At 46.3% G+C, this 14,844-nt stretch overlaps 1 protein-coding gene across 1 annotated transcript in view; it reads left to right on the forward strand.

Annotated features, from left to right (window-relative positions):
• Window positions 1-14,844, forward strand: part of LOC121046929 — a 32,892-nt gene that overhangs the window by 3,835 nt on the left and 14,213 nt on the right. The window contains exons 2-3 of the mRNA XM_040501676.2: window positions 6,443-6,604; window positions 7,082-7,220. Coding sequence (XP_040357610.2) covers window positions 6,443-6,604; window positions 7,082-7,220 — 301 coding nt within the window. The remainder of the gene's footprint in view (window positions 1-6,442; window positions 6,605-7,081; window positions 7,221-14,844) is intronic.

The raw sequence follows: 14,844 nt of genomic DNA on the forward strand, positions 1-14,844 counted from the left end.
CGTTTTCGTCGTTCCCCAACGCTCTCCGCAACCCGCTACGGTAACCGGAGCTCTACAGTCAAGGCCATGAGCGCGCAGGCGCAGTAGCGGCTTCCTCGTTGCGGAGGGCTTAGCGGAGGGGGAAACGCGGTCTACGAAAACTCCCTATTGTTGAGGTCACGTGACGTCAATTTTCCCGCTAAATTTTGTGTGGCTACGCCGACGCCGCGAAACCCGGAAACGGGCGCCTAAGAGCTGCGCTCTACAATACGTACGAATCGGTTATATGCATCATTCACGTGTAATTTGGAATAAACCGATGTGCAATCACGTTTAAAGGCTGCATTCCTAAAAGCAAGGAGGCGATCATCCGACATTTCTTGGTAGGTTATAGAAGTCTTTGCAACGCCTCTGTACGATACAAGCAAAAGAAAATTAAAATGTGGTCACTCATGTTACATGTTTTGGTTCTAGGCACTTTGACGTTGGCTGTGATATTAGTAATAAAAAGGCCAATTACACTCGACGTGGTTGTAGTAATTCTAGTTGGAGACACTCGTGTAGTAGGCCTCCTTTCTAGATGAGCGTTTAACTTAAATGAAGAACAAAATCTGGTTTATACCATTATATGGTAAAACCAGTTATTTAAATTACGATTTAAATCAATATTTAAATCTCTATTTAGATCATCTTGATGTATTTTTCTCCACCCTGGTACTGTCCATTACTGGATTAGAATCACCGCCTTATGAAATGCTTATCTTCTTAATCCACCGATGTTGGTAAGTCATCCCTCTGTCGATGATTCCTCGGTGGGAAACTCGTTCAAAGGGGAAAGAAAAATGGCAGCTTTTACAAGGACTTCCAAAAGTAATCAGTTTTCTCTTGTGGCTACTTTCTAACAAATGTAATCAAAGGATCACAAAATTACAAAAAAAAAGTAAACGATTACAAGTAATTATACTCTCAATGAGTACCGTTCAAGTTTGGCACTAAAAGCCAATAAATGGAAAGCTAAAAAAAAAAAAAAAAAGACCGAAGCATAGCAAAAGCTTGCCCCACTCTACAACTATGCCTGATATTCCAGATGCTCCCGATTTCGATGCCAGAGGCTGGAAAAAATGGGACGGTCGTCTTGAAAGGCCTGTCGGGCTACATGCTTCAGCTTCTTTCTCAAGGCCTCGGGTTCAAGTGAGCACCCTCCGATCTGAAATGAGTTATCGCGCTCCGGTGATCGAACAAACAACACTACGTAAACTACAGTTTTAATTTGTATCTTGGCAGCTAGGTACGCACAAAACAAAAGCGAAATCAGAATAGTAAGATTAATAAAAGTTCAGTGAGAGCAGCTATACAAAAATAAAGTTATTAAACCAGTCCTCACCGCTGAGCCGGCAAACTGCCACGAGGAAAATTAAAAATCGCAAAAAATACAGAAGGTCAAGTGGATGGAGTACGCCTGACTCAGCCCTGACTATCGACCGTTGTCTTTTTTTTTTTTTTTTTTTTACTAAACATATACAATGAATAATAATAAAAAAAAGTACCTAATCAAAACATACCCTCGAAGATCCAGCCACCTTATACCTTTGAAGAAAAAAGTATAGGGCAGCAAATTGATGGTTGAGGCAAAATTGAACAAACCACAGGTGTGATTATCTATGAATGTGAAAGCATTTATCGTTGCGCACCGCCAAATTTAGCGGGAAAACTGAATTGGTGCATAGGTCGTGACGTCAATTTTTACGCTAAATTTAGCAGGGAACCTCGCCGCTAAATTTAGCGTCGTCCTCTAGGACGACGCTAAATCTTTATCGTCCTTGAGATCACCCTAGATGTCATCCTTGAGGTCGTCCTAGACGTCCTTTCTAACGTCGTCCTCGGCGCCATAGTCCTCGACGTTAAAGACCTGGGGTCTTTAACGTGATCACTACCGCGTGAGCACGTTAAAGGCCCTTGGTTAGCAGTCGTACTGCTCTGGCGAAATTGCTCATCTACAGTGTAAACCAGTGTCGCCCCCACTGGCAGACCAACCTTACGCTGTATAAATCACTAAAACGTCCAATTTGACTTTTGATTTGTCGTCCTCGACTACGTCCTTGACGTTGTCTAGGACGACGGCGAGGAGGACGAAATAGAGGGCGACGTCAAAGGCGACATTTCGTACGACCTCTAATGTCACGTTCGTCTGGAGCGCGATGCTAGGGTGCCTCAAAACGCGTCTCCGACTGGTGTGCTTACCGCCTCCGAAAAAGTAGTCCCTCGATTTTCGCCCGATGGCGTCGTAAAAATGTCATACTGTAACCGGCTGCGATCCTGGCGGCGGATTCGGCAGCCAGGACTCGGAAGACCTAAAGTCCCTAACGTCCCTGTCCAGGGACGTTAGGAAGACCACGACGACAGCGACACTCGCGTTGGCATTTGTAGGAACGTGTAGGACCAACCGCCAGGATCGTCCGACAGCTTGACGTCTTTCGTGACGTCATTCGTTGCCACTTCGGATGCATAAACTTAAGCTAAACACACAAGTCCAAGACGAGTTCCAGGCACCGTATACCGATGCTAAGCGCGGCATTTCTCTTTGCCACTCTATTCGTTTTCACCTCTAGAAAAAAGCAAGTTTTGCGCATTGTTTAAACGCCGAGCGAAGAAGTTCTTACACGAGATTTGGTTGTCAGGGGAAAAAAAGCGATGCTTTTAGCGTTTGAAGCGTGTATACGTCTTGATAGGATAACATCTACAATTCTAACCTGCACCTACATATATCTTAACTCTCCGCTACGCGAGGAGCCAAACTGTTTTTATTGAGTTTCTTGAGATGAAAATGAGTATATAGGTGACGATCGTTCTCTGTTTTTCGAGGTCCACAATCCACGTGCCATCTGACGGCAACTGGGGAGGCCGGAGGCCGGATGGGTCCTGGGGCGGCCAGGTGGGCCTGGTCGTTCGAAACGTAAGAAAAATCCCTCCCCAGTAACTTCCGCCCACGTCTTGTTTACAGACCAGACTCAGCCGATGCTACAAGCGCAGGCATATGTGTCTCTTTACACTAATTGCACTGCACGGCTTGGCGGGGACACTGAAAGAACGGAGCCCGCGCTTGTAGTAAACGAAGTACAATTGAAATGATTAATTTCTTCATTTGAGCGTCTATTTCTGCTTCACGTCTAATGATGACGTAGAGACCCATCATACCATTATGGCTGTGCGCAACGTAGTGTAACTCTCTGAACTTCCGAGCAATAAAGTTTCGGGGTGCTCCTTCGGCCAAAATCCCATCGTGCGTAGCCTTGACCTTGGGAAATAAAGATGCTTTTTGTAGTAGGAAAAGACGGGAAGCGAGAAAACGGGGCGCCACTCGCGGCGTACATCTTCGCCTTTCCGTACAGAGTTTCGGGAATGAGCAAACGAGTTGATAGCTCCCCCTGTTTTTTGGGGAAAGTGCACATTTTAAGAAACTCGCGCCATCCCTTTCGTCAACTGGCAACGCGTCCGCCCAGCAAACATCCAGCCACCTTGGGTGACAATGCGCAATAACTTGGGATCTTCGGGTGCTTTGGAACAGTCCTTCTCGATAGATGTGCGGGGGAACTCGTCAACTAGTGACATTACGACTTCTTGTAAGAACAAGCTCCAATGACCCGACTTCAGTTACTGATACGAACTTCATCAAAATCAGGAAGACTCAGCAACAGCGACACCGGTGAGTCGGCTGTCTTAGAGTTGCATCTAAAAAAGAAGCTACTCATCATGTTTAACACTTCTTTTGTGTGCGCCACTGGAACGACTGTTCAGTGTGGTTCGCTTTGAGGCGCATGAGGCTGTTGCGACGTAAACAGGAAGATCTGAGTTTTGGTACATATGCCGTAATAAATAGAATGAGCACTAATTACTGCCCGAAGATATCGAAAAGCAATGTCGAAGTAATTTTATTACTTTTGTAAAGTAATTGTAATGTAATATCATTTACTTTAAGTATGCAGTAATTTCTAATGTAATATAATTACATTTTCGCAGTTTTCAAGAAAGTAATTAGCAATGTAATTTAATGACATTTTGAGAGTAATTTTGCAATCTCTGGTTACATGCTCCGGGTTCTCAGTCGTGCTGCACTCACCAAGGTAGTGATCTATATACGAAGACGTATCACAACCTGTTTGGTTGCGAACTCACTTCCCGTTGTCCGAACACCTACTCAATTGAAGCGGTCTTTAAACCCGAATAACGGTTTCTAAGACATTGGTGTGGGCAAAGCGGGCTTCTTTGGGAACACTGTGTTGGTGTATACACGCACATCTAGGCGCGAGCCTTGGACAGTCGTTACGATTGCGAAAGCTAAGCTTTATTTCTTTTATTGCAACGTGCACTTGTGTTATCTTTTTCTTGTCGCTCTTCATGCTTACGATGAGACGCAATTGGTTAAGACCAGTGTATCGAACCGAAAAAAATACGGGTTCGGTTACGGTTCAGGTTCAGGTAAATTTATTTTGTTCCGGTTCAGTTCCTGTTCGATTAATTCGAACCGCGAACCGGTTCGGGGCGCTGAACCGGTTCGCGAACCGGTTCGGAAATTATAAATGACAAATTGCAACATCAAAATAAATTACAAATAAAACATCTGAAATCAGCACATACGAAACGGGATACATCGTAGTGTAAGGCTCAGGGATTTCTACCAGGAATGGTTTCCTTATGTGCACTCAAAGGTTACCTCACCGACGTTTACGCATTCGGACTTCATCTAATTGGGTCCGACGCAGTAGCTGCAAAATCCGCGACCTCCTTACAAACCCACTTACAAGTAGAACTCGCTAACTATCCCGCCACCTCGGCGTGTAAGCAATTGAAGGAACAGTGGGGAGAAAATACAGCTTTCTTTATTTGAACTAGCCTTCGGTAACTCAAATTAGACTCTTAAAGAAGTTTCCATTAAACAAGATACGGAATATGAAAAACACTTCACCGAACGCAACGCCAGAAGGACGTAATAGGATAAATATTAAAATAGAAGAGTTCGCTGTCTCACAAATATGTTAGCTTCTAAGTGCCTATACGAAACCGGATGCATTATTACCAAACTCCACAGCCTTTTCTTTTCTCATTCCGATGGAAGCAAGCTTCAAGAACTCGCGCGTTCTAGAAACGTGTTATGAAATGAGCACACAGCAGCATTTAGGATTTACGAGATTGTAGGAAAATGAAATCCCGAGACGCGATTTTTTTTTTTTTTTTTTTCACAGCCTTTCAATTTTCTTTCTTCCGTGCAAGTCGCGACCAGCGCAATACTGGTTCCTATGTCAAAATTCATGGATGCAGCGTTTATATTCCTAAGACTGAGTGGAGAAGAAAAATATGTAAGCGAGGTGTGTGTCAGTTGACGGCACTTAAAAAACAAATGGCATTGATAGCACATTCATTGTCAACAGCGCGTGGCCGAACCGTTTTGACATGAGCCGGTAACCGTTATTTTTTTCCCGGTTCAGTTCCGGCTCGGGTTCATCGCGATAACAATATAACGGTTCGGATTCAGTTCCGGAAAAAATACCGGTTCGGTTCCGGTTTTCGGTTCGGTTCCGGTTCGACACCCTGGTTAAGACGCAATTTTTTTAATCCAAACCGTGGCGACACTGGGAGAGAGGTCACGTCTGTGTTTCTTCTGTTCACACGAACGTTGTTCTATACATTACAAGTAGAGCGCAATTTGCAAAGACGCAATTTGATGGAGGCGCACGAGGTGAGCGCTGACGGTGGCAGCAAGCTGGGGCAGTGCGGATGGGGAAAGGAACGACAACACGGTACGTTTTTGTTTTCGTATTTCCTCGAGCCACACTGCTAATAATGTTCGCTGCCGACATGAAGACAAAAGTGTTTGCAAACACGTTTGAAGCGTTTTTTTTTTTTTTTCGGGCGCAGTTTTTATATGATTTATGTGACAGGACAGTCGTGCAAGGAAGAACTGACGTCTTAGACATTTTCTGCAGACTGTTTATGTATAAAGCAGTAAGACGGCAGCCAGGGGCGGATCCAAAGGGGGGGGGGGGGGGGGACGACGGGGGCGGCCGCCCCGCCCCCCAAACAAAGTCGACCCCTTCCTCCCTCCTCCTTAGAGAGTGACATGGGTGGAACCCCCGCTGCACACGAAAAAATGGGAGAATAGTATCCTTACAAACTTTCCGCCCCCCCCCCCCCCCTCAAAAAAAAAAAAATACAAAAACAGATTTTTTTTTGCCGCCAACCCCCCCCCCCCCCCCCCCCCCCCCCCCCTGACGGCAGCTTGGTCCGAGCGCAGCAGACTCTACGAGACGATAGGGCCAACGAAGCAGCGACAAAAGTGCAATTTTTGCTCCTGACTGGGTCCCCCGGTGATGCACTCCGTGACGTGGCACCTTTTGCCGCTACTTGAGTGGTCCTCACGACGGAAGCGGACGTATATTCCCCGGGGCCCGGCTGACTTTTTCTGCAGGCGTGCAACGTGGCCGCCGGACCTATGGCCATGAACGCGGACCGCGTGAGCGTCATGCAGCCCCTGCCGGCCTTCTACTACGCGGACGCCGTCCACATGGCCGGCAGACGACAGATGTACAGCACCGACGTCTTCGGCTACATCTACGCCTTCGACGAACAGGTCTCACCCTCGCGCCGGCACGGGGCATCCTGGTTGCACCAAACCCGCCGAGTCTTTATTTTACGGCACTCTTCTCACCGGCGTTAAAAAAAAAAAAGAATGTTGGCAATTTTTTTTTCTTGGTTATTTTTTGAGGGAAGTTGTTTTAAAGAAGAATGTCAATTATATCTCGCTGGGCTAGGTTTCAAAACCAGGTCGGAAACTCGTGTGAAGCACGTATGGGAACAATAAAGACTTAGACAACTCGCCCAGCATTCCACCGCAAATGCCCCACATGCACGACGCTAGCAGGGGACGACGTCATGAGCATGCCTTATATTCTAGGCAGTAATGATCTTAATGTTGGACATCGCTGGGCGAGTTGGTTGAATCTAATTTCATAAACTTGAACAGCGCAAAAAAAAAAAAAGAAGCTTAAACACAGAATGACAACTAGTGCTATTCTAATTAAGGCTGGTATTTTGCTGATTCTTTCAGGTCTGGATGGCCCTTGGCATCGCGCTACTGGCCACCGCAGTCATCATGGTCATGTTCCAAAACAACTTCAGGCGCGTCGGTGCGATTGGGAAGTTCGTCGATTACGTCTTCCTACTCTTCGCGATGCTCCTGACTAAGGGTAAGTGTTTTCTGCGATTACCTCGTGATTACAATGCGCGTAACGCCTTCCTGTTCAGCCTTCATTTAGTTACTAGCAGTGTTGTAGGCGGTATCCAAAAAAAAAGGAACAAAATATGTTGCTCGTGCCATGTAAATAAAAGGGACGGGTTACCATTACTGTTATCGATAAAAAGTAACGGACGCTACTTTACTTTTAGAGCGCAGCTCTTAGGCGCCCGCTCCCGGCTTGAACGACGTGGGCGTCGCCGTCACCGCTCGGTGCGTCATGGGAAATGTCCCATAATGCACCGCGCGGGACCCTCGATCGTGACGTCGCTCGTGACGTCACGTGCGACGTCATGAAGGTCCCGCGCGGGGTGCATTATGGGACAGTTCCCATGATACAGCGCGCGGGGAGGAAAAGGAGGGAGGAGGAAGAGGAGGGGAGGAGGAGTAGCCGGTAGGATGAGGAGGGGAGGAAGAGGGGGAGGGTATACCTTCCCCTCAGTACCCTTCCCTCCTCCTCCTCAAGAGCTGCGCTCTAATTCGGCTTTACGAGGTGTTGTAAACGTCTTTCATTTTTTTATTCGTGAATTAAAAAGTTCGAGTTATTCTTTTGACGTTACAGGTAAGCATAAGCGTCATGTTATGAGAAATATTATGTACATGAAGGAACTTAACACAATTACCTTAACTTTGTTACGGTTCGGATTTTGAATGTACACAGGATGGGTGCAAGAATTCATGACTAGGCGCCTGGAATCACGAAAACCAAAATTGTAATATCTTTTAAGTCGGAAGAAGATAGAATAAGTAACATAGCTCACTTGAAATAAGAAACGTATCGACGGTGACAGGTTAAGAGCAAAGTGGAAGCTCCTTCCACCTCTTTGGCCGAGGCTACATCCACGCGCGGGGACGTAGCCAAGTCGGGAGGAGATAAGGCTCCATCCACGCAAAAGGTCACGTGACTTATAATATAAAAAGATAATTTGCTTTTATGTACATATTATACCTTCTTATAAGTAAATATAGGGTATAAAAATAAAGAGGTTATATTTCATTGATGTTTTAAGGTTAATATGTCACGTGACCTTACAAATGTTTAGACAATTCATTAATGGTTTACTGTTTTCTAAGACTAATAGCAAATATGATGCATCATGAAAATAGTACCAATTGAGACGTTGCCTCGTCTTTTTCTACCTTCTGGTGTGTCCTCTTTTCTGCCCCAGTCTCAGGTTTACAATCATGTTCAATATATATCTTTATATTTATGTTGTCCAGGAGTCACCAGAGTCACACACACGTGTGGGCGGCGTGCGTGCCGTGCGTGCGTGCGGGCGGTGCGGGTGCGGCCTCCGGGGCCTTCGCCCATGTGCGCATCGCTGCTGAGGCGAGGCGGAGAGGCTTCGTGGTGTTTGTGGTTGGCTTGGTTCGAAGCCTTTTAATGTGAGCTATTGTGTATCGAACGAGACAAGTACGTGCCCACCGGTTCGTACGTTCTTGATTTGCGCGCACGCTTGCAATCACACAAAGATTGTGAGAAAAGGGAAAACATGCACTAGTCCCATGAATAACAAACATACTGAGAGCATTCAATCGAGAAAACTGGGTAAAAGTTTCCAGAAACAGTTTATTCCATGACAAATAAGACAGTAGCCGATGCGCAGATGCCACTCGTCCACGAGATCACCGATGAACACGAAGCCCTGCTTGCGGCAGAACTCCTGCAGGAGCCAGTTCACGTCTCTGTGTCGATCATTCAACGCCTGGATATCGGCACTCTGACTACGCTGACACTCCATCGAAGAGAACCTGTTCCCTCGCCTAGGAAGGACGGAAGAAAAGGCGATCTGCATCGTCGATTGCGTCCCAAAATCTGAGCGGCCAGCCAACAATACTTGTCAACGTACGCGCTGGCACAAACGCTGGTTTTGTTTGTACCAAAATCGAGCAGGGCGTCAGACACCTTGGAAAACAAAGCCTCGATCCTAATGCCACTAAACGCCCGCACTTCGACAGCCTCCCGATTATTCGATGGGAAATACTAGGACAAGTATTTCACCGTCGAACCCCCGGCAACCAAAACTTGAGGCAGATCAGAAGCGCGACCGTGCTAATACTCAAACGGCCAAACTCCTTGTCCGAGAAAACAGAAAGAAAATAAAAACGCTTCAGAGAAAGTCAAAACCGCTTGCGGAAGACCAGGCAGGCACAGTAGACAGTAGTCCGCGCACGGCAGGAACGCAAGGTGCAATGGCCGCCAAGCAAATGGAAAAACAATGGGCACAATGGGAGGCTAGACCGGAAGTTGATTGTAGTGCGCCGGAAGTGACGTGTTGCGTGGATGGAGCCTTATCTCCTCCCGACGTGGCTACATCCCCGCGCGTGGATGTAGACACTCCCTATTATCCCCACCTCTTTTCAGGTTAGCTGAGCGAACGGTGGAGAGGAGGGTACCTCCTCTCTAGCGTTAGCTCTGCTCAAGGGGAAAAAGGTGGGAGGAGCTTCAACTTAACTCGTATCCAGTCGCCGACAACACGTACGTTATTCATAGGATTCCGTTTTTCAGAGTTTATTTCTCGTTAAAATCGGAGAGCGTTTTTCGGAGCTTATTTTCCGCTGAAAATTCGGGATTTACAGGAGTTTAGTTATGTTAAATTCCCGATTCTTTCAAATTCAGCTTATTTTCCATTGTTTTTAGATAAAAAGTAAGAAACAGAATATATCCGGGCACCACGACCCGTTGTCCTCAAGGAACCTCGACGTGCTAAAAGGCAAATCCCTTTTGTCAGTAGTTCTAGATTTCAAAGGAAACTGAAGTGGCCTCTCCTCAGGGCCATTGACTTTGCGTTCTTATAAAGCTTATTTGTAGAAGTCTTTTTTTCCTTTTTATTTTGTCGTTGTGGCCTCGAAGCTTAGATTTTTTCGGGTATACCCGAATTCACGGCAAATTTAGAGCCGAGTGTTTTTTTTTTTTCTTTTTTTCACATTTATTTGAAAAGACGGCCCCCATACGTTACTGTTTTGACAAGGAAACAAGGACGTTACCAACTTAAAAAAGAAACGCTAGAACAGTTACGCCGTTACTGTAACGCGTTACCTTCAACACGGGTTATTAAGGAGACACTCAAGTGGATTCTGACATCGTCTATTAATGGTGATAACTTATTCTACGGGCTATCAGCATCCTAAAATATACGAAATTACACTCCTGGGCGACCAATAAAGATAAAACGGGGTCCTAGACAGGGATGCCCTTCGTCGCCATTGTTGTTCGTGTTGTATCTATAAAGATTAGAGGAGAAGTTGGAAAAAAATCAATCGTGGGTTCGATTTTTCATAGATAAAAAATTGTGAGCAATTCCACTTTGTGAATTTTGTTGGCCAGCGAAGCTTTCGAGCCCCACCACAAATGATTCACCAAGAGACACGCAAAAACACTTCACCAAATGTTTGTTTACAGTATATATACATAATTTTGAAACTGTAGTGATAATTGCTTTGTGATCACTATGATCAACACTAAAGGGTTCCATTGCTACTAGCTGTATTTAAATATGTCAAGCAGTTACGTGACCGGACTAGAGCGAGAGAAGGCCCATTGTTCTCGAATGTATCTCCAGTATCACATGTTTCGACGTCTTTCCTTATCAAAATCCATATCGAGGTGACAGGGCGTATATGAATTTCCATACAATAGAGCGCTTTTAAAAGTAATTTCTGACCTGTTCTTGCATACGGATACCAAAAATGCATGGAACCATAGCCATATACAGCTTTGCTGTGAAAGATCGTGAAGTTATTATCAAATCTGATGTATGCTGATGATATGGTGCTAATGGCCAATAGCAACATAGAGCTTCAGTCCCTAATGAATGGACAGAGATTAGGCTTATAGTAATTCATTAGTGTCAAATCAGCGGTCATGATATTCATTGATTACAGAATTTCAGATATAAAGATATAAGGATTAGAAATCGAGCGAGTCGATATATACAAGTATCCAGGAGTATGAATTAACGAGGGTACAGAATTCCTCAATGAACATGCAAAATGTGTAACTGGTAAGGGTAACAGATAGAGAAATAGAGAACTGTGCGACTATAACAGGTACCAGGTGGGTAGGGAGGTTTAAGAAATGAAAGCCGTTTACAACTACCTGTAACGCCGAATTAGAGCGCGGCTCTTGAGGAGGAGGGGGGAAGGGTACTGAGGGTCACGTGTTCTCGGGGGGGGGGGGGGGGGGGGGGTCACGTGCCCGGGGGGGGGGGGGGGTCACGTACCCTCGGGGGGGAAGGGGCGTGACCTTGAGGGCCACGTGACCTGGGGGGGGGGGAGGCACGTGACCTCACGGTTACGCCGACGGCGTCGCCGACGCCGCTCAAGCCGGAAGCGGGCGCCTAGGAGCTGCGCTCTAAATGGAGTCATGGTTCCGAGCCTGACTTCTGCAAATGCAGTATTGTGCATAAAACTGGACGTCCAACAAGGCTAGAAATAAAGCAACGTGGAGTATAGGTAGATTGGCTCTGGGAGCACACGGTAAAACACCGAACCAAGGTGCACATGACGATATTGGATGCCCCTCATTTGAGGGCAGGGGAGCTAGCAGTAAGACTCAATTTGAGAATAGGCGAAGAGAAATAGATGCAGAACGATGGACACAAAGAGTTTTTAGCTATTTACACATGAGAAGCGCCGATACAAAATAGAGAAAGCGGACTAGAAAACTTAGATATAAATATAAGGGCAATAGCAGGGAGGCGGATGAGAAAATAGCAAGTTTTAGTAGACCGTGTTTCTCCCCCCGCTAAGCCCCTCCGCCACGGCGGGTCTCGGAACTCTACAGCAAGGCCACCAGCGCGCAGGCGCAGTGGCGGTTTCTTCGTAGTGGAGGGGGAAACACAGTCTACTAAAACTCCCTAATAAAGGTTAAAACTAAGAGGGAAATATGGAAAGCAGGCATGCAGACTAAATCGGCCTGGGAAATTTACAGATCGTTTAAGAAGGACAATGCTAAGGAGCCCATCTTCGACAATTTTCGGGGGAGCTCCTTGTTGCTTGCATGGGGCGAGCACGGGAGCATTGTGGACTAATTAGATATGGTGTGTGTAACTTGTAGAGAGGAGGAGGAGACGGCTGAGCACTTTATACTTTACTGTAAAGCCGGGGTCAGACTGTTCATACATCGTACAAAAGACCGTCTGCCAAAACGAGTCACTGCGATATCCGTGGTTAGAATGCCGCATGCCAAGTTTTCTCCTTAAACTAATTGCCATGCGGCATTCAGTCACCTATCGCGGGGCGACTCGCGTTTGAGTCAGTATTTAGACCAGGGTGTAAGATAGACAGGTGGGGAAACGGCCCAGAGAAGCCTACCGCAGCGCCGTTACCGGATTGTGTACTCGTCTGCTTGCGGGTACCCCCGATTTGCGACAGATGGCGCTGCGGCGAGAGGAAAAAAAAGTCGGAATCGAATTTGCATGAAACTTTGTGGGAGTGTGCGCAAAATAAACCTTGAGCACAACATTCCTTTATTGAAAATCCACGAGAAATCACCTCCGTCAGTTTAGCCGGTCGCCACCGGTCGCCCACCCGGAGTGAGAGTTCGCGGTGCTCCACATAGATGGCGCCACAGAAAAAGAGAAACCCGAGGGGGACACAATCCGGTCGCTCATTTGGCTCTCGTTCCCCCCCCCCCCCCCCCCCCCCCCCCCTGTCTATCTTACACCCTGATTTAGACTGTATTGCGGACCCCGGACACATGCAAAAACAAAAACAAAAAAAAAAACATTTTTTAACATCCTGCTTAGGAAAAGAAAGTCATAAAACGAATTTACGTCGAAAAGAAAAGAAAAAAATTAGATCTATATTTACGGCGCGATACGAATTTGTAGTTGGCGCCCGCGGGTGCCGCTGAAAAGTGGTCTCTATTTGCCACGTGACTGGTCCCATTTGTCACGTAGTGATTGCGCTTATTCATCTTTGTTCGAAGTGTAACAAAAAACTAAGATTAAGAGATAACTTTAGGGCCCAAAGGAAACTCCTGAAAAAGCACGAGCAGACGTGATAGACCTGTGCGCAGCGCCGGTCAGACGACGGCGGCGGCGCTCCGAAGCAGACGAACTTGTGCGGCGGCGGCGACAGCGGCGTGGAGAAACGCGTTGAAGCGGCATCGCACAACGCTCAGCGTGCGGCGGCGGCGACGCAGCGCGGCGACGCACAGGCCTACCGAGTGACCAGCGGCGGCTTCCGCGGGCGCCAACTACAAATTCGTTTTGCGCCGTAAATAGAGCCCTATTTTTTCTTTTCTTCGTTGTAAATTCGTGTTATAATAGTCTTTTTCATTAAACACACGCACTGGGATTTAGGAATAGTAAGGTGAAAGTATACATGGGGAAGGGGGAGATAACCAAGATATTATCTGACTGGGAGCATAGGCCAAGAGAAGGATGAGAAAAATTTTCTTCTCTTCCGGGCGACCCGTAAGGCGGAAGGAGTATGCACCCGGTTGCACAAGGGCGCCTCCGTCGTACGAACCGTAGTTTTAAAAATAAATCTCTAGATATATAACTTTATGTTAACTAAATGTTAAAAAAAAACACTGACTAGGTGGCGCAAGCTGCCACCGATTCAAATTGTTCTGCCTCATCTATCCATCCATCCATCCATCCTTTAGACAATACTTTCTAAACTATGTCTACTACTCCCAATGGTTTGACGTTTTTTGTCCAATTCTATAATGCACAACGCGCCTGATAATAACAATTAGAGGAATGTTCGGAATCTTCACGCAATAACTATATCAAGGATGCCCTCCCCCCCCCCCCCCCCCCTCTTTCCGTTCCCCCAAGAGAGAATAGTGACCGCATACTGTGAGTTTACTGGACGTCTTGCCACGTAGAACTGGTCATTGAATTGAAAGCCCAACATACAATATGTCGATCGTCAAGAACACGTTTCTACGAAAAACAATTGAGTGCCCCTTAAATAATGAAAATATAATGTAAATATTCTTTACCACCTGAGACGCCTAAGATCAATTATAAACACTTTTGTTTTTTCTTCACAGAGCAGATTTTGTGAAAGTCAGGGAAACAAAACACACCCTTTTCGAAGTCCTTGCCTCCCGTTTGAATAGACGCTGTTTAAAAGTAAATCAAGCAACATTGGCAGTTGTCGTTTCCTGGTCACAAAGCGTGTGACTGGATCCGAGTCCTTCCCCAACACTGACGCAGCCCTCATGCCCAATGCATGCTAGAGCGCGTCGCCAAGCAATGCCCAACTCTGATAATTGGCGTAGCAGCTGCCAGGGGGCGCGCGCTTTCGAAAGGTTATACGGAGTGAAAACAAGACAAAAATAAATTTACCACGCAATTAAAAAAAAAAAAAATCTTTTCGCTTCAGTCATTGTTCTCTCTCCGTGTCCTTGGGTCTTCCTTCGCCGTCTCCAATGTCTGACATTCAGTTTAGCGACGATGTAACGGGGATGCATCCGAGGTCCAACGGTTACTGGTGAGCGACAAAGTAAAAACTCAGATAGGTAATGGATGAAGAAAGAATAAAACAATTAAAACAGGGACAACACAACCACATCTTTCAACTAGCAACAGACAAGTAAACTTTCAAACAGCGAGCAG

This window comes from Ixodes scapularis, unplaced genomic scaffold (assembly GCF_016920785.2).
Source record: "Ixodes scapularis isolate PalLabHiFi unplaced genomic scaffold, ASM1692078v2 PGA_scaffold8__174_contigs__length_109621045, whole genome shotgun sequence".
Lineage (NCBI taxonomy): Eukaryota > Metazoa > Arthropoda > Arachnida > Ixodida > Ixodidae > Ixodes > Ixodes scapularis.